A 14,961-nucleotide genomic window follows, 5' to 3' on the forward strand; every position below is an offset into this window, starting at 1 on the left:
GCAGATCCAGGTCACCCCAGTCTCAGAAGATAGTCACATTCATTTGCTAGCCTCGAAAGTTTGTGATATTGACCATAAAGGAATGCTTCCTGGGAGGCCATAAAAGTAGAATTGCTCTAGGAATTGAGGCTTGATTAGGTATGGAAATGCATTGGTTCTTGTTAGAGGTGTCAGAGGTGATGCAGAAATATTTATATGTTGTTCAAATGATTTGAACATAGATCGGCTTTGACTTCGATTTTATTCTAAGAAGTTTGAGATGCTTTGCTCTATATCCTAATGTGGACAAACTTGAATACAGTATTATTTGACTGTTATCCTTAACCCTTACATTATTAAAAAGAGTTTAAATTTTTTAAGTAAAAGAATATTGCCAAATTTGCAAACCATGGCTCAATGACATCTTTTTTTTTTTCTGTAACAAACAGAAAAAATGGAGAAAAATCATCTAAATGTAATTTATAATTAAGTGTCATTACCAGAGGATTTTTCCTAAGGAATCCAGAAACAAAATTAATTTTCTTTTTCATTGCTGAAGAACTTAATACATTTAGAAAACTTTTAAAAGCCTCCAACATTTTGAGTTTTGGATATTAAGTAAGTTGACTGTCTCAGGATGATAAATCTTTGTCCTAAATCATTTTCCTAATTGATAATTTGATTAAATATTATTCAAGTTTGTCTCCTTCTTTTAATGTTTCTGTTCTAAACAAACCCTGCATGAATTAACCAGTTATTCGTAAGTGAAAAATCTTTGAATGATGATAAGAAACTACCTAACTACTTTTAATATTAGAAGACTGAGAGTAAATCTTCATCTCTTCCACAGAATGCCATCAAATGCTATTGGGTGATTCTCTCCCCAGCTCGAACGCTCTGGCACATCCTTTAAGAGATGGATAGGCATCTTTCTCCTCTAAAGTTGAACACTTGTTTTGCTAGCAGCCAAAGCCCAATTGGAGAAGAGTGTGAAGAAGAATGTGGAATATAGTGTAGCCCCCAAAATGCTTTTACAAATTTCAGGATTCAAAATAAATATTTCCTATCCTTTGTGATTAAACTTCCCAAAGAAGGAAAGATGTAATTTCTATAATGTCAGAACAACAACAATAAAAAATGGATACATAAAACAAAATTATATTCTCATTGAATGCTAGCTCAGCCAGGCATGTTTTAAATGGGGGAAAAAAAAAGTTTTGTTTTAATATCACTTGTGCATTGATAGTCTGTTTTTCTGTACTAATTTTAACAGGCTTTTCTGTGGCATATGGCAGAGCTGGTATTTGGCTTTCTTTGTTCCTGCAACCCAGATGTTCTGACACTTTCATTTACCTTCATCACTGTAACCAAAACTAGTTCTATCTGCCACCTTCAGAGAGTTTCTATTTATAGCTCTGTGAGCTTCTATCTCAGCTTCACTGAGATGTGCAGCTGCTGAGAGGTTGGCAATATCTCCTAAGAAAACTAAAAATTGCTGGTGAAGGTTTTTAATTTTTTTTTCTTCCTCACTTTTTAAAAATGAGTGACCGGTAGTCAAATAAATCACTTGGCTTTCATTAAACCAGAGGTGTCCATTATGGCAACTGCCTCTCCTTTAAGAGTCTCCATAGCTTCCTGAAGAAAAAAATTAAATCTCTTTTCTGAATCTCATCTAAAGCTCCTCCCTCCATCGGTCCCTTTGTCCTGAGTCTGATATAACTGCCAGGCAGCAAAATGCAAGAAATTAGAAAGTAAGATGGTACGAAGAAACAATTTTGCACACTTTTGATGATACCCCAATTATTACTTTTTTGTTCAACTTAGATTGAATGACATTTAACAGACCACAGTAAAAATATATTAAGTGGAATCATTTCTTTATCTCCAAATAGTGAAAAGACCACAGAGGAAGACTGAATATAAACTGATTCCTTCATTCAAAAGATACATATCAAAAGAATCAAAAACAAGCTATTACTCAGGCTTGCCATTTAGTTTTTCCTCTCTTTTCTGCTTTCAAATAATAAGCAACAGTACTAAATTCTAACGTTGAGAACAGTCAGATCAGCAACTAAATGGATTAACTGGGAGGATAAATTCAGTGTAATTTAATAGATTTAAATTAAACATTTTCCATTATTTGTTGACACTCAAAAACATTCTTATTAAGGGTTTAAGGATCCAGTGATATACAACAGTATAATTGTCAAAACCTTCTCAGTGAATTAACAATCTTGCTTGATTTGGATAGGGGAATTTTCCAAATTGTGGGCAGGAGGATGCTAAGTTAAGTTTTGTTATGAGTAATAGGAAGGTAGAGATAAAATACCAGCAAACCCATCCATCATTCTAATACGTTCAAATTCACAATTAGAGGAGAGTTTAGCTCGCTAGGCATCAACAGGAGCTGTAATCCTAGTTAGATGCTTAGGAATGGATCCTAAATTTATAAGCTAAATAATAATCTTATGTTTAGACAGTGTTCAGTATACCACAAATTTACCAGTTACTTTTAACTGTAATTCTAATTCATTATTCTAAATGATGGAGGAGTAAATAAAACTATTCAAGAACTGATTATTATTGACTATGCCACATTTGATTAAAATTATATTTCAAGAGGACTAAAAATTTGAGTTAGTCATTTTGAAATCTGCATAATCATTTCAAGACATTTATTAATTATTCTACAGATGACTTCAATCACATTCTGAAGTCAAAATACTATTATACTTACTAAACATTTGTGCAGCTGTCATAGAAAACAGTGGTAATGAGCTCTTTTTATCTTTATTCTTTCATGTTCCAAGATCTTATCAAACCAACATTTGAATTAGTTTGTCCCAAGACCATCTGTATTTTTGCGAAGCCTACTTTCTCAACCACCTCCTCCAACCTAGGCTCTACTTTTACTCATTCATCCATCCTTAACTTCCCCCTTGCTATTATATACTAAGATCCAAAGATTTAGGCAACATTACAAATAACACACAAATCTCTTTAAAAAGAATAGAAATCAAATTATGATAGGTGTTTTAAACACTGTACATGAGAAATAATCTGATAGGAGTATACTAATTATAGCATGTTTGCAGATGAATAACTTCTGAGATAGATTAAGCGTGTCATCTGCTTAGACATTTTTTATTGTTTGCAAATGAATAACTTCTGAGATAGATTAAGCATATCATTTGCTCAGATACTTTTTTATCTGAGTCATCGCTTGCTGCTCATTTTGCTATAGAATAGTGAATATCTTTAAAAAGTCCACACCAGCTATATTATTGCTTGTATAAAGCATGTCTCTATTTCCCCAAAGGTTCTATGAAATGCTCAGAAGTGCAAGTTTCATATGGCATCATCACTATGGCTTAAATTATTGCTTGAAAGGTTGTTATCAGGTATTGCTAGGAAATCACTTTTAGATGAATGTACGATTCAATGCAAAAAGTCCATAGTGAGACCAAGTATTAAATTGGTGTCTTTTCAAAGCAACAATCAGGCATTCAGAAGTAAGGCTGTCACTTTGACATTTGCTTCTGTATCCTAGAGTTCGTAGTTTATACCTCAGTTGTATAAATGTTGATATACTGCACAGCTTTGGCAGTAACTAAGGAAATACTGTATCTAGTATGCCTAATAGCCCTATAGTGAGCAATATTCATCCCTCATGCTTATGAGTGTTGACATCTGTCTCTAATAAGTTTGAAGACTTGTGTTCAAAAAGCAGACTACAAATTGGAAACTAAAGCTAAAATTATAAAACTTGTGAAAGAAATAACAGTATGAAGCCCAGAGTATTTAACTTTTCAGAATAACTACATGTGAAATAATATATTATTATCTCATTCAATTTGTATTTACTCCTAGTAATTAGGATTATCTGAATACTCTTCAATAATTCCCAAGTCTGGCTGCATATTGACATTACTTAGAGGGATTTCCTGAATACAGATTCCTAGGCCCTACCTCCTAAATCCAAATCTCTGAAGGTAAAACCTAGCGATTTGTATTCATAAGACTCCCTAGGTAATTCTTATGAAGCCAGCCAGTTACTTACAAGTAGATGAGTTGAACCATTGAACTAGGTCATTTCTTAATAAGGATGGGATGGTAATGATGTGCTTAACTGAAGCTGTGATCTGGTTACAACATATTAGAAATAAAGACACAAACTTTACTTCTCTACATTCCCAAGTCCTTCTAGAAAGGTTATTCCTTTTAATCATGTAACATCTACATTCAATAAACACATACACACACACACACACACACACACACACACACACAAAACTAAGAATATTCATCACTTTATAAAACTATTTTACAATACGAGATTAGCAGTGATTCTTCCCATGTTATAAATGTATCAATGACTTTTTTTTTAATGAAAGGAAAGGAGAAAGGAAAAAAGGAACAAAGGAAGGAAGGAAACAGAAAGGTGGAAGAACAGTAATACTTAGGTTTCAACTGTTTGAATCAAGTGTGAGGAAGGAATTTTGCACACTATCTCGATATATAGACTGATAAGATTATGCTAATCTGCATATAAAATCAGTGTCTGCTCTTTATTTGCTACCATGAAGATCCTGAAATTGAGTCCACAGCTGGTGTCAATTTACCTATTTCACAATAAATTTTGTTCAATCATGTGAACACAATTTATGTGTATGTTAAACCAGCTGGTTGTGATTTAGGTATATTCATATCAAGAGCTGCCCATAAAACCATTATTCAGCCTGGAATATGCTAAAATTTAATAACTCAGTCTCTCATGTATCATGATTTTGGGCTATATCTAATAAGCTATGCTTATAGAAGCCTCTGAAATGACATAATTTTTGTAGTTGAAGTTCTGTAATTATAATCTAATAATGAAAACAACTAAGCTGTGATATGGGGCTTGGTTCTTGGACTTGAGTTTCTAGGTATCGTCGGCTGAAAGGCATCTGGTGCCACCCAAAGTCTATTCAGAGTCATGTATGATTGATTCCAGAGTACATTCAGTAAAGTTACATGAAGCACTTGGACTTAGATTGTATTCTGAAGAAAGAGCAGAGGTAGAAGCTGCAGATGTAAGCAATGCCCCAGCACATCTCACAGTGGTTAGTTCACTTCAGAAGCGCACTGCTACTTGGGCCTGGCCCTGTGTGGGCATTCCTATCTACCTGAATCAGGCATCAGCAACTCTTCCCATGGCCGTGCCAGGTTCAGAAGAGAGAATGATGCTCGACGGGGCTGGGCTTCAGGGCTCTCTAGTGATAGATGGTTTCTAGTGATAGCATGGAGGAACAGAGGGTCTAGGATGGGCTAAGTCGTGCTCAAAATGCACGACAAGACAGAAACCTGTGTGTAGAAGTTTTACACTCTGTCCTTATCATTCACAACACCTGCCCTTTGCAAATCAGGAACCCAAGGAGCCTTCAACAAATAAATTTAACGATAGTCATAATCTTCAACTCCCTCTTGATACATCACAACTTAACATACACTATTGCATTCAGCAGCAATACGATTCTGTACAAAGCACAGAGCCTGGAGGGGGTCCAAATTCTCCATGGCTTTGCCTTTTGTAGCCATCAATTTAATTTTGCATTATTGCTGGAACTCTTTGGAGGAATTTGCAAATTTAAAAGCCTTACTGCCCTTGTGAATGAGATTGTTTAAGTTGTTATTGTCCCATTTTGCTCTGTTTTTCCTGGAAGGGCACACACTTTCACACTTTCACAATGAAACACTGTTTCTTGGTAGCATTGTCACTGGACCAGAGGAAGAAGTGTGAGACTGAGTTATCATTTGAAGTGCTGAATCCACGGACCTGCTCTCAAGTCTCAGGCAAGGATGTTTGTCTCAAAGTCACAATAGGTCACAGCTCACTAGATTCCACACAGAATCAGATATTAAAAAGGAAACCCAAAATAATTTGAAATATAAGAGATAATACAGAGGCAGTTTTAGACAGTTGGGTTCCATGTCACCCAGAAGCTATGTCTTCTTCCCTTTCCCTACATTACACGGCCAAGAGATTCAACTAAATATGTTTCTTTTTCTCTTATTATTATTCTTTTCATTATGGCCAATGTTACCTAATCATTAAGGTTCGCAAAGCAGATACTGTGCAGTACATTTTGAGCCAATGTTGGGGGATTCTGATTTTGTTAGATAACTGATTTATTTGCAGGTGATGGCATTCCTTTCTTCCGAATGATCCTGAGGCTAATGTGAACCTTTGGTACTGATGGATAGTCATAAAGTGCCTTCTTCAAATTAGCTGCTTGAGAAAACATCAGAATACAGGAACTGTAGGGGCCAAATTATACTTCAAAGAATTCCTTTTAGAGTGGGTTAAAGCCATTTCCCCAACTGCTTGGTTTCTAAGGGAACATCATTTAAATTCCTTTTAACGAAAATGCATGCTGTATGCAATACTTTGTAAGTAAGTAAGACACTGTATAGATATTAGTCAAATGAAATACCAAATGCCACCACATTGTTACAGTCACAGTTCTTAAGAGAGAATATGTGGACTGCATTGTGTAGGACAAATAAAAATATATGCTTTTTCACAGCTTCTAACTTCCGTGACTGCAGCTAGAATGAACAGACATTTTACATAGTACCTTACAAACACATTCAGCAACAGTGTAACTATAATCATCAACTGTAATAGGTTGGCAAAATGATAATAGATTAGACCATTGCCTCAGACAATAGCTTCAAAAATACATTTAGATTATACTGTATGAAAAATAGAGTCTAATTCCTGTTGGTGATATATAAGAGATCTCTGTCATGTTATTCAGTGTGACATTTGTGACAATGTAAATGGCTACTTCTCTAAGTAAAGTTATATGAACTAATACAGATTTTGTGATTCTTCTGACAAATTGAATGTATATATACAATCCTCATCTCGAGCCTTATCACCAAGTACCAGATAGTGGAGTGGATTTCCAATGATGCTTTTAAAATATGTTTCCCATAGATATTCTTAAGTACAGAGAGAATAACCATGTGTTTAGAATAGTTGCTTAGACAAATCTTTACAAAAGACAGAGAAATAGAGTAGATGATTCCTGGAAGTCCCTCTGTTTATGTTGCAGAACACATTGTTTATCACCAAAATGTTTGTTGATTTAATATATCCTAAAAGCTCTACATTACTGCACAGAATAAGTAGAAATGACTTCAGCGAGTTTGGTTCTCTCCCCATGTCCCATGCTATTAGAAGCCCATCAACATTGCTAACACAGTTTCTAATACCACCATGAGGATTGAGTTGCTCCCAGCCTGTGCTGTCCACACTAGCTGTAAACCTCCCCACTGTCCCCTGTGGAGGAAGTGGGTTAATCATCCAGTACCCTGAAGAGATTTCTCTGTGCGTTATTACTCCCATGAGAATACCCTGCCCTCGGCCTACATGTAGCCTCCTGTAAATCTTGGCCTTCTCTCCCCCATGTAGTTAAAAACAGAGACATAGGCCCAGGGAAGAGGGGTCAGGGAGGGGTTTAGAGAGCTCAGGGTCTATGTCCTTTTTTCTCCACATAAAAAGTGTAACGCTAGTATCCTTACAAACCCCAGGGTGAGAACAGGCTCAAAGTATAAAAGGGATCACGATTATAACAAATATTTGCATATTTTAAATGTTTTTTAGCCACACACTTAGAGAACTCAGAAATATTAATTAAGCCTCACAGACTACATTGCAAATTTGTTAATATACTTCTTAGCTGAGTTATGTCATAACCAAATCATAATACAGCCATAACCCCCGAACAGAAAAGAAATATATTGCATTCAGTAGACATAAGCTACCAATGAGTAAGAAAATGACCACTCCAGGGTTTCAAGGAAATAAATGCTTCCAGCTCATTAACCTCAATAGAAACTTAGGTTTTATATCCGATCTGAAATAAGATAACTATGGACACACTGTGCTCCTAATTTTAGTGTGAGCCAATAATAATACTTTCATGCAGTATTGATTAATGGGAAGAGGTCTTCATTTTAGCAGGACATGCAATGGAAATCTATCTGTAGGTACAGTGATTACTAGTTCTCGATGTTAAACTTCAGTGTTCAGGAAGACAATTCACTGAGTTTAAAACCCACATCAATCAAGCTGCAGAACATTTTTAAACAAAAATCTCAGTGCCATAAAATACAGGGTTTTCCTTGCTTTGTTTTACACAAGAAGAAACAACATTCTTGGTAACACGTCCTGACACCTATTTGTCACTAACACCAGTATCCAGGAATTTGCTCTCCAAGTGGCAGTCAGCCCTTAGGAGGCATGAATTGGGAAAGGAAAGGGGAGTTACCAACATGTCATTTGGTAGAATGCTGCTTATTAGAATGCAGGTTAATGTTGCAAAAACTACATATATTTATAAGTACTAAGTTGAAAAAGGTCCAATGTAGCAAAGCAAATCATTTTAACTGATGTTTGTTAGAAGATGGCAAAAGAAACATTTCCTTAATCTTGGTTACAGGTATTCTGCTATTAGGAAATTCTATTTCCTTTGGATTCCATGCTACATTAATTAAATCTAAATGATATTTACTAAACAGACATATAATGCTTTCTCAGCATCTGAAATCCTTGGTTATATATATTCTCAGACCAAGCACTAATCTCTCTAAATAAGTGAAACTATATTAGATTAATAGGTTAGCATTACATAATATACCAACAATATAGTAGGAGATTCGGAAAATCTAATAATGTTGTGTGAAATGCAATTGTCTAGAAGAGATATGTATAAAAATAGGTAATATTCCTAAAATATTTTGCCGAGTTACAATTCTTCCGGTTGGGAAGTTTACCACACTGCCATGATATATGTATGAAATGTCTGTTCAGAAAAAGAAAATTAGAAAATATTCCTCACCTACCAACTCACTAAATGTAGGAATATATAATCAAAACTGGCTCTCAAAAGTGGTACAAATATATATGGAAAGATACTTGTATGTGTGACAAACAAGAAAACAGAATCTATTTCTTGGTTAGTTTTGAAAGGGGATCCATACTTGTAATTAAAATATATATATGTATACATATGACCAAAAACACTCTCATGAATGGACATATCTTATTTCCCCTCATGCTCCAGCTTTTGTATTGACAGCAGTCACCCACATTTTCTATGATTATTGCCTGACATAACACAGAAATTCCGCTGCTTGTTTTCAACAAAGCACTCACTGAAAGAGAAACAATCTCTTTCCACTCTCCTGTCGTGACCCATCTTCTGGGCTTGTGCTTTTTGGAGGAGTCTTTGATCTGCAGCAGGTCTCAGAGGCTTGTCTCCCGGAGGAACATGGTGCCGATGTTGTAGGAAACTTTTTTTATTCTTGATGAAGAAAGAGAAGGCTTTGGCGGCTTTGGCCCAGTCCTTACCTCGAGGAAATAGCAGATCCCAGGGATTTCCTTTGGAAAGTTATCTGGAAGCTCTTCACGGGACCGAGGAATGAATGTGAAACTTTCTTCGCGTTTTAATAATCTAAGAAGAAAATACAATGTGAATCAAATAGGCAGGGCAAATGTAAATAATGCACAGAAATTTTAAAGGCTCAGGAAACCCATGATTGTGCTCATGTTAACAAACCCTATTGCTTTGTATAGCTGTGGCCTTCATAGGATTCCAGAAACTAGGGAATGTTATAACTCAGCATAATCCCTTCATGCTACGACAATAAAAAACAAAGCATTTGTGGTACTACTCGAAAATATTTGTTCAAGTTTCATTTCTTTCTAAACAGCATTCCTTGAAAATATTTGTTCAGATTTGATTTTTTTGCCTAAACAAAGGGCTAAGGAAACTGCATAGTACAGGTTGTATTTCAAATATGCAGGATTTACCCTGTTTTTAAAACCTGTCCAAATTCTAGAGTACTTCTTTTATGTTTGGTAAACTCTTAATAAGCTTTAAACGTGTGTCCTGTGTATCAAACATTTTAATCAAATATTTAACTTTGTAGAACATTTCATGACTCCAAGTGTTTGAAATATCTGCTTACTGATTTCTAGCCATACGTATTACCCAAACTCATTAGCATTTATTGGTCAAACAGCTTAATTCTTCTCTTCCAGTCACACTTCAAGACTCTTTTTCAGAACATTAACACTGGAGGAGGTTTACTCTTTAAACTTGTCCAGTTCCATGAGAAGTTTGGTTTGATACCCATTTCTAAAAATGTGGCCCAACAATCTAATTTAGTTCCACAACTCTTTATAGACTTCTTATTGCCTAAGAAAAACCTCCTACTCACTCTTGTGAATTTAATATGTAGAACACAATATAAGAAGCTCATGGTTTCGTCAATAGAGATAGAAACAGAGAATAAAAGAAGTTTAAAAAACCCTCAATAAGCAAACAAAAAACCCTCAATAAGCAAACATAAAAGTAGTATGGAACAAAATAGGCTAATTCCATAAGAAAGGTAGATAGAAAAAGCTGATTCCAGAAGAGGAAAAATGTTTGCAGTGAGAACGCAAAGGCTTCATGGACAAGAAGCTATTTAAGATGCGCAGAATTTCAACAACTGAATATGAAGAACAACATAATCAAAGGGTTCATGGGCCAAAACCATTATCTTTTTCTCAAAAACAACTAATCTTCCTAAGTCAGGTTAATGTTAACAGCTACAAGTTATGCTGTATAGGAGATGGGTTGGGGGGAAAGGAACCAATGAATGCAAGAACAAAGGATGTGTGAAAATATAAGAACATTACATAAGCAATGATGATTATCTCTACTACGGAAAAGAAAAACAACTCATTTCTTCTCAAACTTTCTTAATGGATCAAAAATATTATCTAAAAAGAACAGCTACCAGTACTAATAACTGTTACAAATGAGCAGTCTATACTTACTTTTACGAACCAGAGTTGTAGTATTTTGCTTTCTAAAGGATAAAAGAACAGTTCTAATTGATAATTCCTTAAAAAATATTACACAATGATTATATTAATTTAGGACATAAAGAAGTGAGGATCATTCTAACATTTCAAAATTCTTTCAAAAGCCTTATCTCATTTTATCCACATAACATAATCCTATGCAAAAGCTATAAAAAATGCTATTCTCTGCCAAATTTATGGAGGGTGAAAGTGAGTTCAGAATAAGTTAGAGTGATTTGCTCAAGGAAACAGCAAGACAGTGGAGGCAGTGGAACTGGATCTAGATCTGTTAACTTAGTCAAGTTTAGCCCTACAATAAATACTAAGACTGCATAACCATAGCTCTCCATCACAAAACAACCAAACTGAGGCACAGGTGGGGCATTCGTGACAAGCAGAATGGAAGTCATTGGTACTGTTTTCATTTGCATGGATGTCAATTTCCTTCACATATAATATACAATCAGACACTTCTGAAATAAAATGTAAAAATCCCTAAACAGTAGTTTAATTTGGCTGTGAATTCCACAATAATTTTACTAAGTTCAAATAGAACAGTCACCACTGTGCAATCTGTGGGTGTCAATCAATGATGCTAATCAATCAACAAACATTCACTTAGTGCTTGTTACGTGCTAAAATAGTCCTCTGAAAGGAGGAAAACAGGTGAGGATATACAGAATAAGTTAATATAATTAAAAACACAAGAAATGCTCATAGAAACAAATTAGCAATACGAGGCAATATATGATACAACATATGATGCAATTCAAAAGAAGAGATTCTGTAGGATGAAAGAAGTAATGACTATCGATTTAAGTACAAAAGTTAAGAACCAAAGCAGTAACTTCACTTCAACCAACTGTAACATGCAGCTATAGCTCAATCTTTCCAAACAATTTCCTTAGAGCCCCTGACCAACAATTAGGACTCCACATGAGCTGCATTCGTCTCTCCCTATTTTTTAAGTCCTCAAATTTATCTCTTTTCCAGTTTGTTAGCCTCGCTGAGGGCTTTATGTTTTGCTATAATTGAGATTTTCCGACAATGAAAAATAAAACTGGGGTTACATCTATGAATATTTTGTAAATGACTAAAAGAAGAGGGTACCAGCCACTTCGGATGCCTGGACTTTTAAATAATCCACTGCACTTTGGCTAGGAGGAAATTCTTCACAATGAATTGATCTCTTGACATTGTCAATAAAGCTCATATACTGTGCTAGAAATAAGAGACAACAGCTTTTATGAAATTTTATTTTTTTCACATAAAAATTTTGGTATCAATAAACTGAATATGGTTTTAAATTTTGATAATAAAAATGAGAGCACATAACAATAAATTGATCCAAGCTCCTATGATATCCATGATTTAGCAGCCTTTGTATACATGAATACTGAAGTGCAATATTCAGATGACTTCCAATAGGAAAATCTCAATGACTTGCTGGGAGGTCTGTGAAGGAGGTCGAGAAAACATTTCACGCAGCATGTCTGGTGATGATATGAATCATGGTGCTGAATAAATGATCAAATGTGTATACAGGGATTAGGAATTTAGACTTGATCATCCCAGAACCTCTGATCCCCTCTGAAATGTTTTAAGTCCAAGTCCCTGGGCTGGATTCTAAAGCTTTGCCTAACAATCCATTTCTTTAGCACCTCGAGACTGATATGGAAGCTTAGATTCTACATAAATCTAAATTAATCCCCGGTGGTAATCCACAGCTGGTTAATATACAACCTGGGAGTTTCAGCAACATGTTCAATAAGTATTTGGAAGCCACACAAATCCTGGTCTACCTGCCTGTCACCCTGTCTCCGTTCAACAGTTTTTTTACAAATTTATTTTCAAAATAAAAATTCACTCCCGCTTTGGATCAAGCTTGTGCAGGAAGCTGGATACCACTGAGATCCATGGATCTACTCCCATAGAGCTACAGAAATGAAGCTGGTCTCTGACTCTCTCAGCTCTTGTTTGCATGCCCATTTCCCCCAATTTCACCAAGCTTTGCACTGTATCTTATATTCTTCCTTGGAAAAGGACCTGAAACTTATTCACACTGAATTACAAATGATCTAAATGTAGTTTAAATTTTAACACAAGCTTCAGAGTTTAATAAAAGGAATGGAATTATAATGATGGAATTTCAGGGATGTATTGTCTTTTCTAAATCATACTTCAGGTGGCATATACAAAGTACAGGTTGGTTATCTATAAGGTAGAGACAAGAATTTGGTCTTTCATCCTACTATGCTTTTTTCTCCAATTGTATACTTTGATTTAATTGCTAATGAGGTGAGTTAGGGAGGTCTTTATGACCACTTGCTATGTGTGTTTCCCATACTGCTCCAAGACTGTAGAGTTGTGAAAGGTAACGTAGGAGCCTGCAGTTCCTGAGTCAGGCTTCACCCTCACACTTAGAATCATCCAGTCTTCTGGTCAGTGAGTTCAGGAGTTCAGCAGTCAGCCAGTCAACAGGTAATTATTAATTAAGTGCCGTCTGAGAATTAGGTCCCAAACCAGTGCTTTCCTACCTCTGGTCATAATATTTATGGGGCAAGATATTTAGGTTTAAAGTGAATATACTTGCTTCTTGGCTGCATTCTCTTCTGTAGGACCTGAGACCAGTTTTCTCCTATGCATTAAGCCAAATATCACCCATGTATATATTTGCTATCTCCCTTTCTCCCACTGTTAGTTAAGTCCTCTTACGGTCTTTGTGTGTGTTTGTGCATGTGTACCTATACGTATATATATGTCAGGAGAGAATTATACCTCTTTTATACCTTTACTATCATTGTGCTGTTGTTTCAGTAAAAGAGTAATTATAAACTTCAGAAAACAACGATTTGATAAACTCAGGAATTCAATCTGCTATGTTCAGTTAGAAGTTTCTGTTGTTGCTGAACATTCACCTGATATCTTTTTGCTAAGGAATGTATTCAGACTCTACTGTAATGGCATTGGGCATTGTCTTTGAGTGCAGGAGAAGGATGACAGTTCTGAAAATGGAAATAAAAAACATCAAGACACCTTATGTTTTTCTAAGTGTTCTGAAGTTCCTGAATTTTTCCCTTTCACTTTCTTCTTTCCACCTGAGTGAAAGAAAAGAAGGAACTCTGCTATGTATTTCTGCTTTGTGCTTCACTGCTCCAAGATCTGATGCAGTCGGAAGATAGGTCCAATGAAACTGTAGTCATTGAGTCAGTTAGACAAGCCTAAAATCCCTTGAAACCCAATGATTCATTCTCTGGAAATAACACACTCCTGTCCAAATAAGGAAAGTAAAAATCTAGCTCACTATGAAATGAAACAGAAAAAAGATTTCACCAATTTTTTTATGCATTTTAAGGTTATAAACATTTTTAGTTGTGGATTTTAAGGCAATTTTATAAGATTATCAATTTGTTGGTTCTAAAATTTAGATTAATGGATAAATTCTCAAAAACAGATAGTCTTCCTACATGTCCCCTGAGAATTATAAGGCAGAGTGTCGCAGAGGCACTTCTGCAGCATCCTAGCTCATTTCTCTCTGCAACTCACCTTGGGTTAAGTACTAACGAAAACGTGTGCTTACTATGGGGTTCCACAGTCTACATTCCTGGGGCTTGCTAGAGAGTGCACATCCTGGCATATTTCTTTCTATTTGAGTGACAAAAGTAATGCCACTTAAATACTTAAATTTTAGGAGCTAAATAGCTAAAGATAATTTCACTCCATTGGTTTCTCTGGACACTGTCAATTTTGACCTTTAATAGCCTAAAAACTCCATTTTCAGTAAATGCCAAGGGATTTAAATTCAAAACATGCACTCAAAAGTTTAATATGTCTATAGACGGAACTTAAAAAACATGACAAATGAGAGATTAGAAAAGATAACTGTAATCAGTTCTTCTAACTTAAATAATTACCTCACATTTTTTCACTTTTCTAACCAAAATTCTTTCTTAAAAACAAATCTATCATTGTACTAGTCTTTATAAAACACACAGGAAGGATCAGAAAGAAAAAATATGCACAATAACTTTAAAAAATGAATTCATTATTAAAAAATGAGGACAACTGATTTTAAA

General features: G+C 35.3%; 1 protein-coding gene across 2 annotated transcripts in view; it reads right to left on the reverse strand.

Moving 5' to 3' along the window:
- Positions 1 to 8,909: 8,909 nt before the first annotated feature.
- The window catches only part of GUCY1A2 (guanylate cyclase 1, soluble, alpha 2), a 356,160-nt gene continuing 350,108 nt past the window's right edge, over positions 8,910 to 14,961 (reverse strand). Inside the window, exon 8 of one of the 2 annotated variants that reach the window (XM_012659179.1) lies at positions 8,910 to 9,485. In XM_012659179.1, the coding sequence (XP_012514633.1) occupies positions 9,278 to 9,485 (208 nt within the window). In that variant the 3' untranslated portion in view covers positions 8,910 to 9,277. The remainder of the gene's footprint in view (positions 9,486 to 14,961) is intronic. The other variant, XM_012659180.1, reaches the window with a different exon arrangement.

Source organism: Propithecus coquereli, unplaced genomic scaffold (assembly GCF_000956105.1).
Source record: "Propithecus coquereli isolate 6110/MARCELLA unplaced genomic scaffold, Pcoq_1.0 Scaffold6, whole genome shotgun sequence".
Lineage (NCBI taxonomy): Eukaryota > Metazoa > Chordata > Mammalia > Primates > Indriidae > Propithecus > Propithecus coquereli.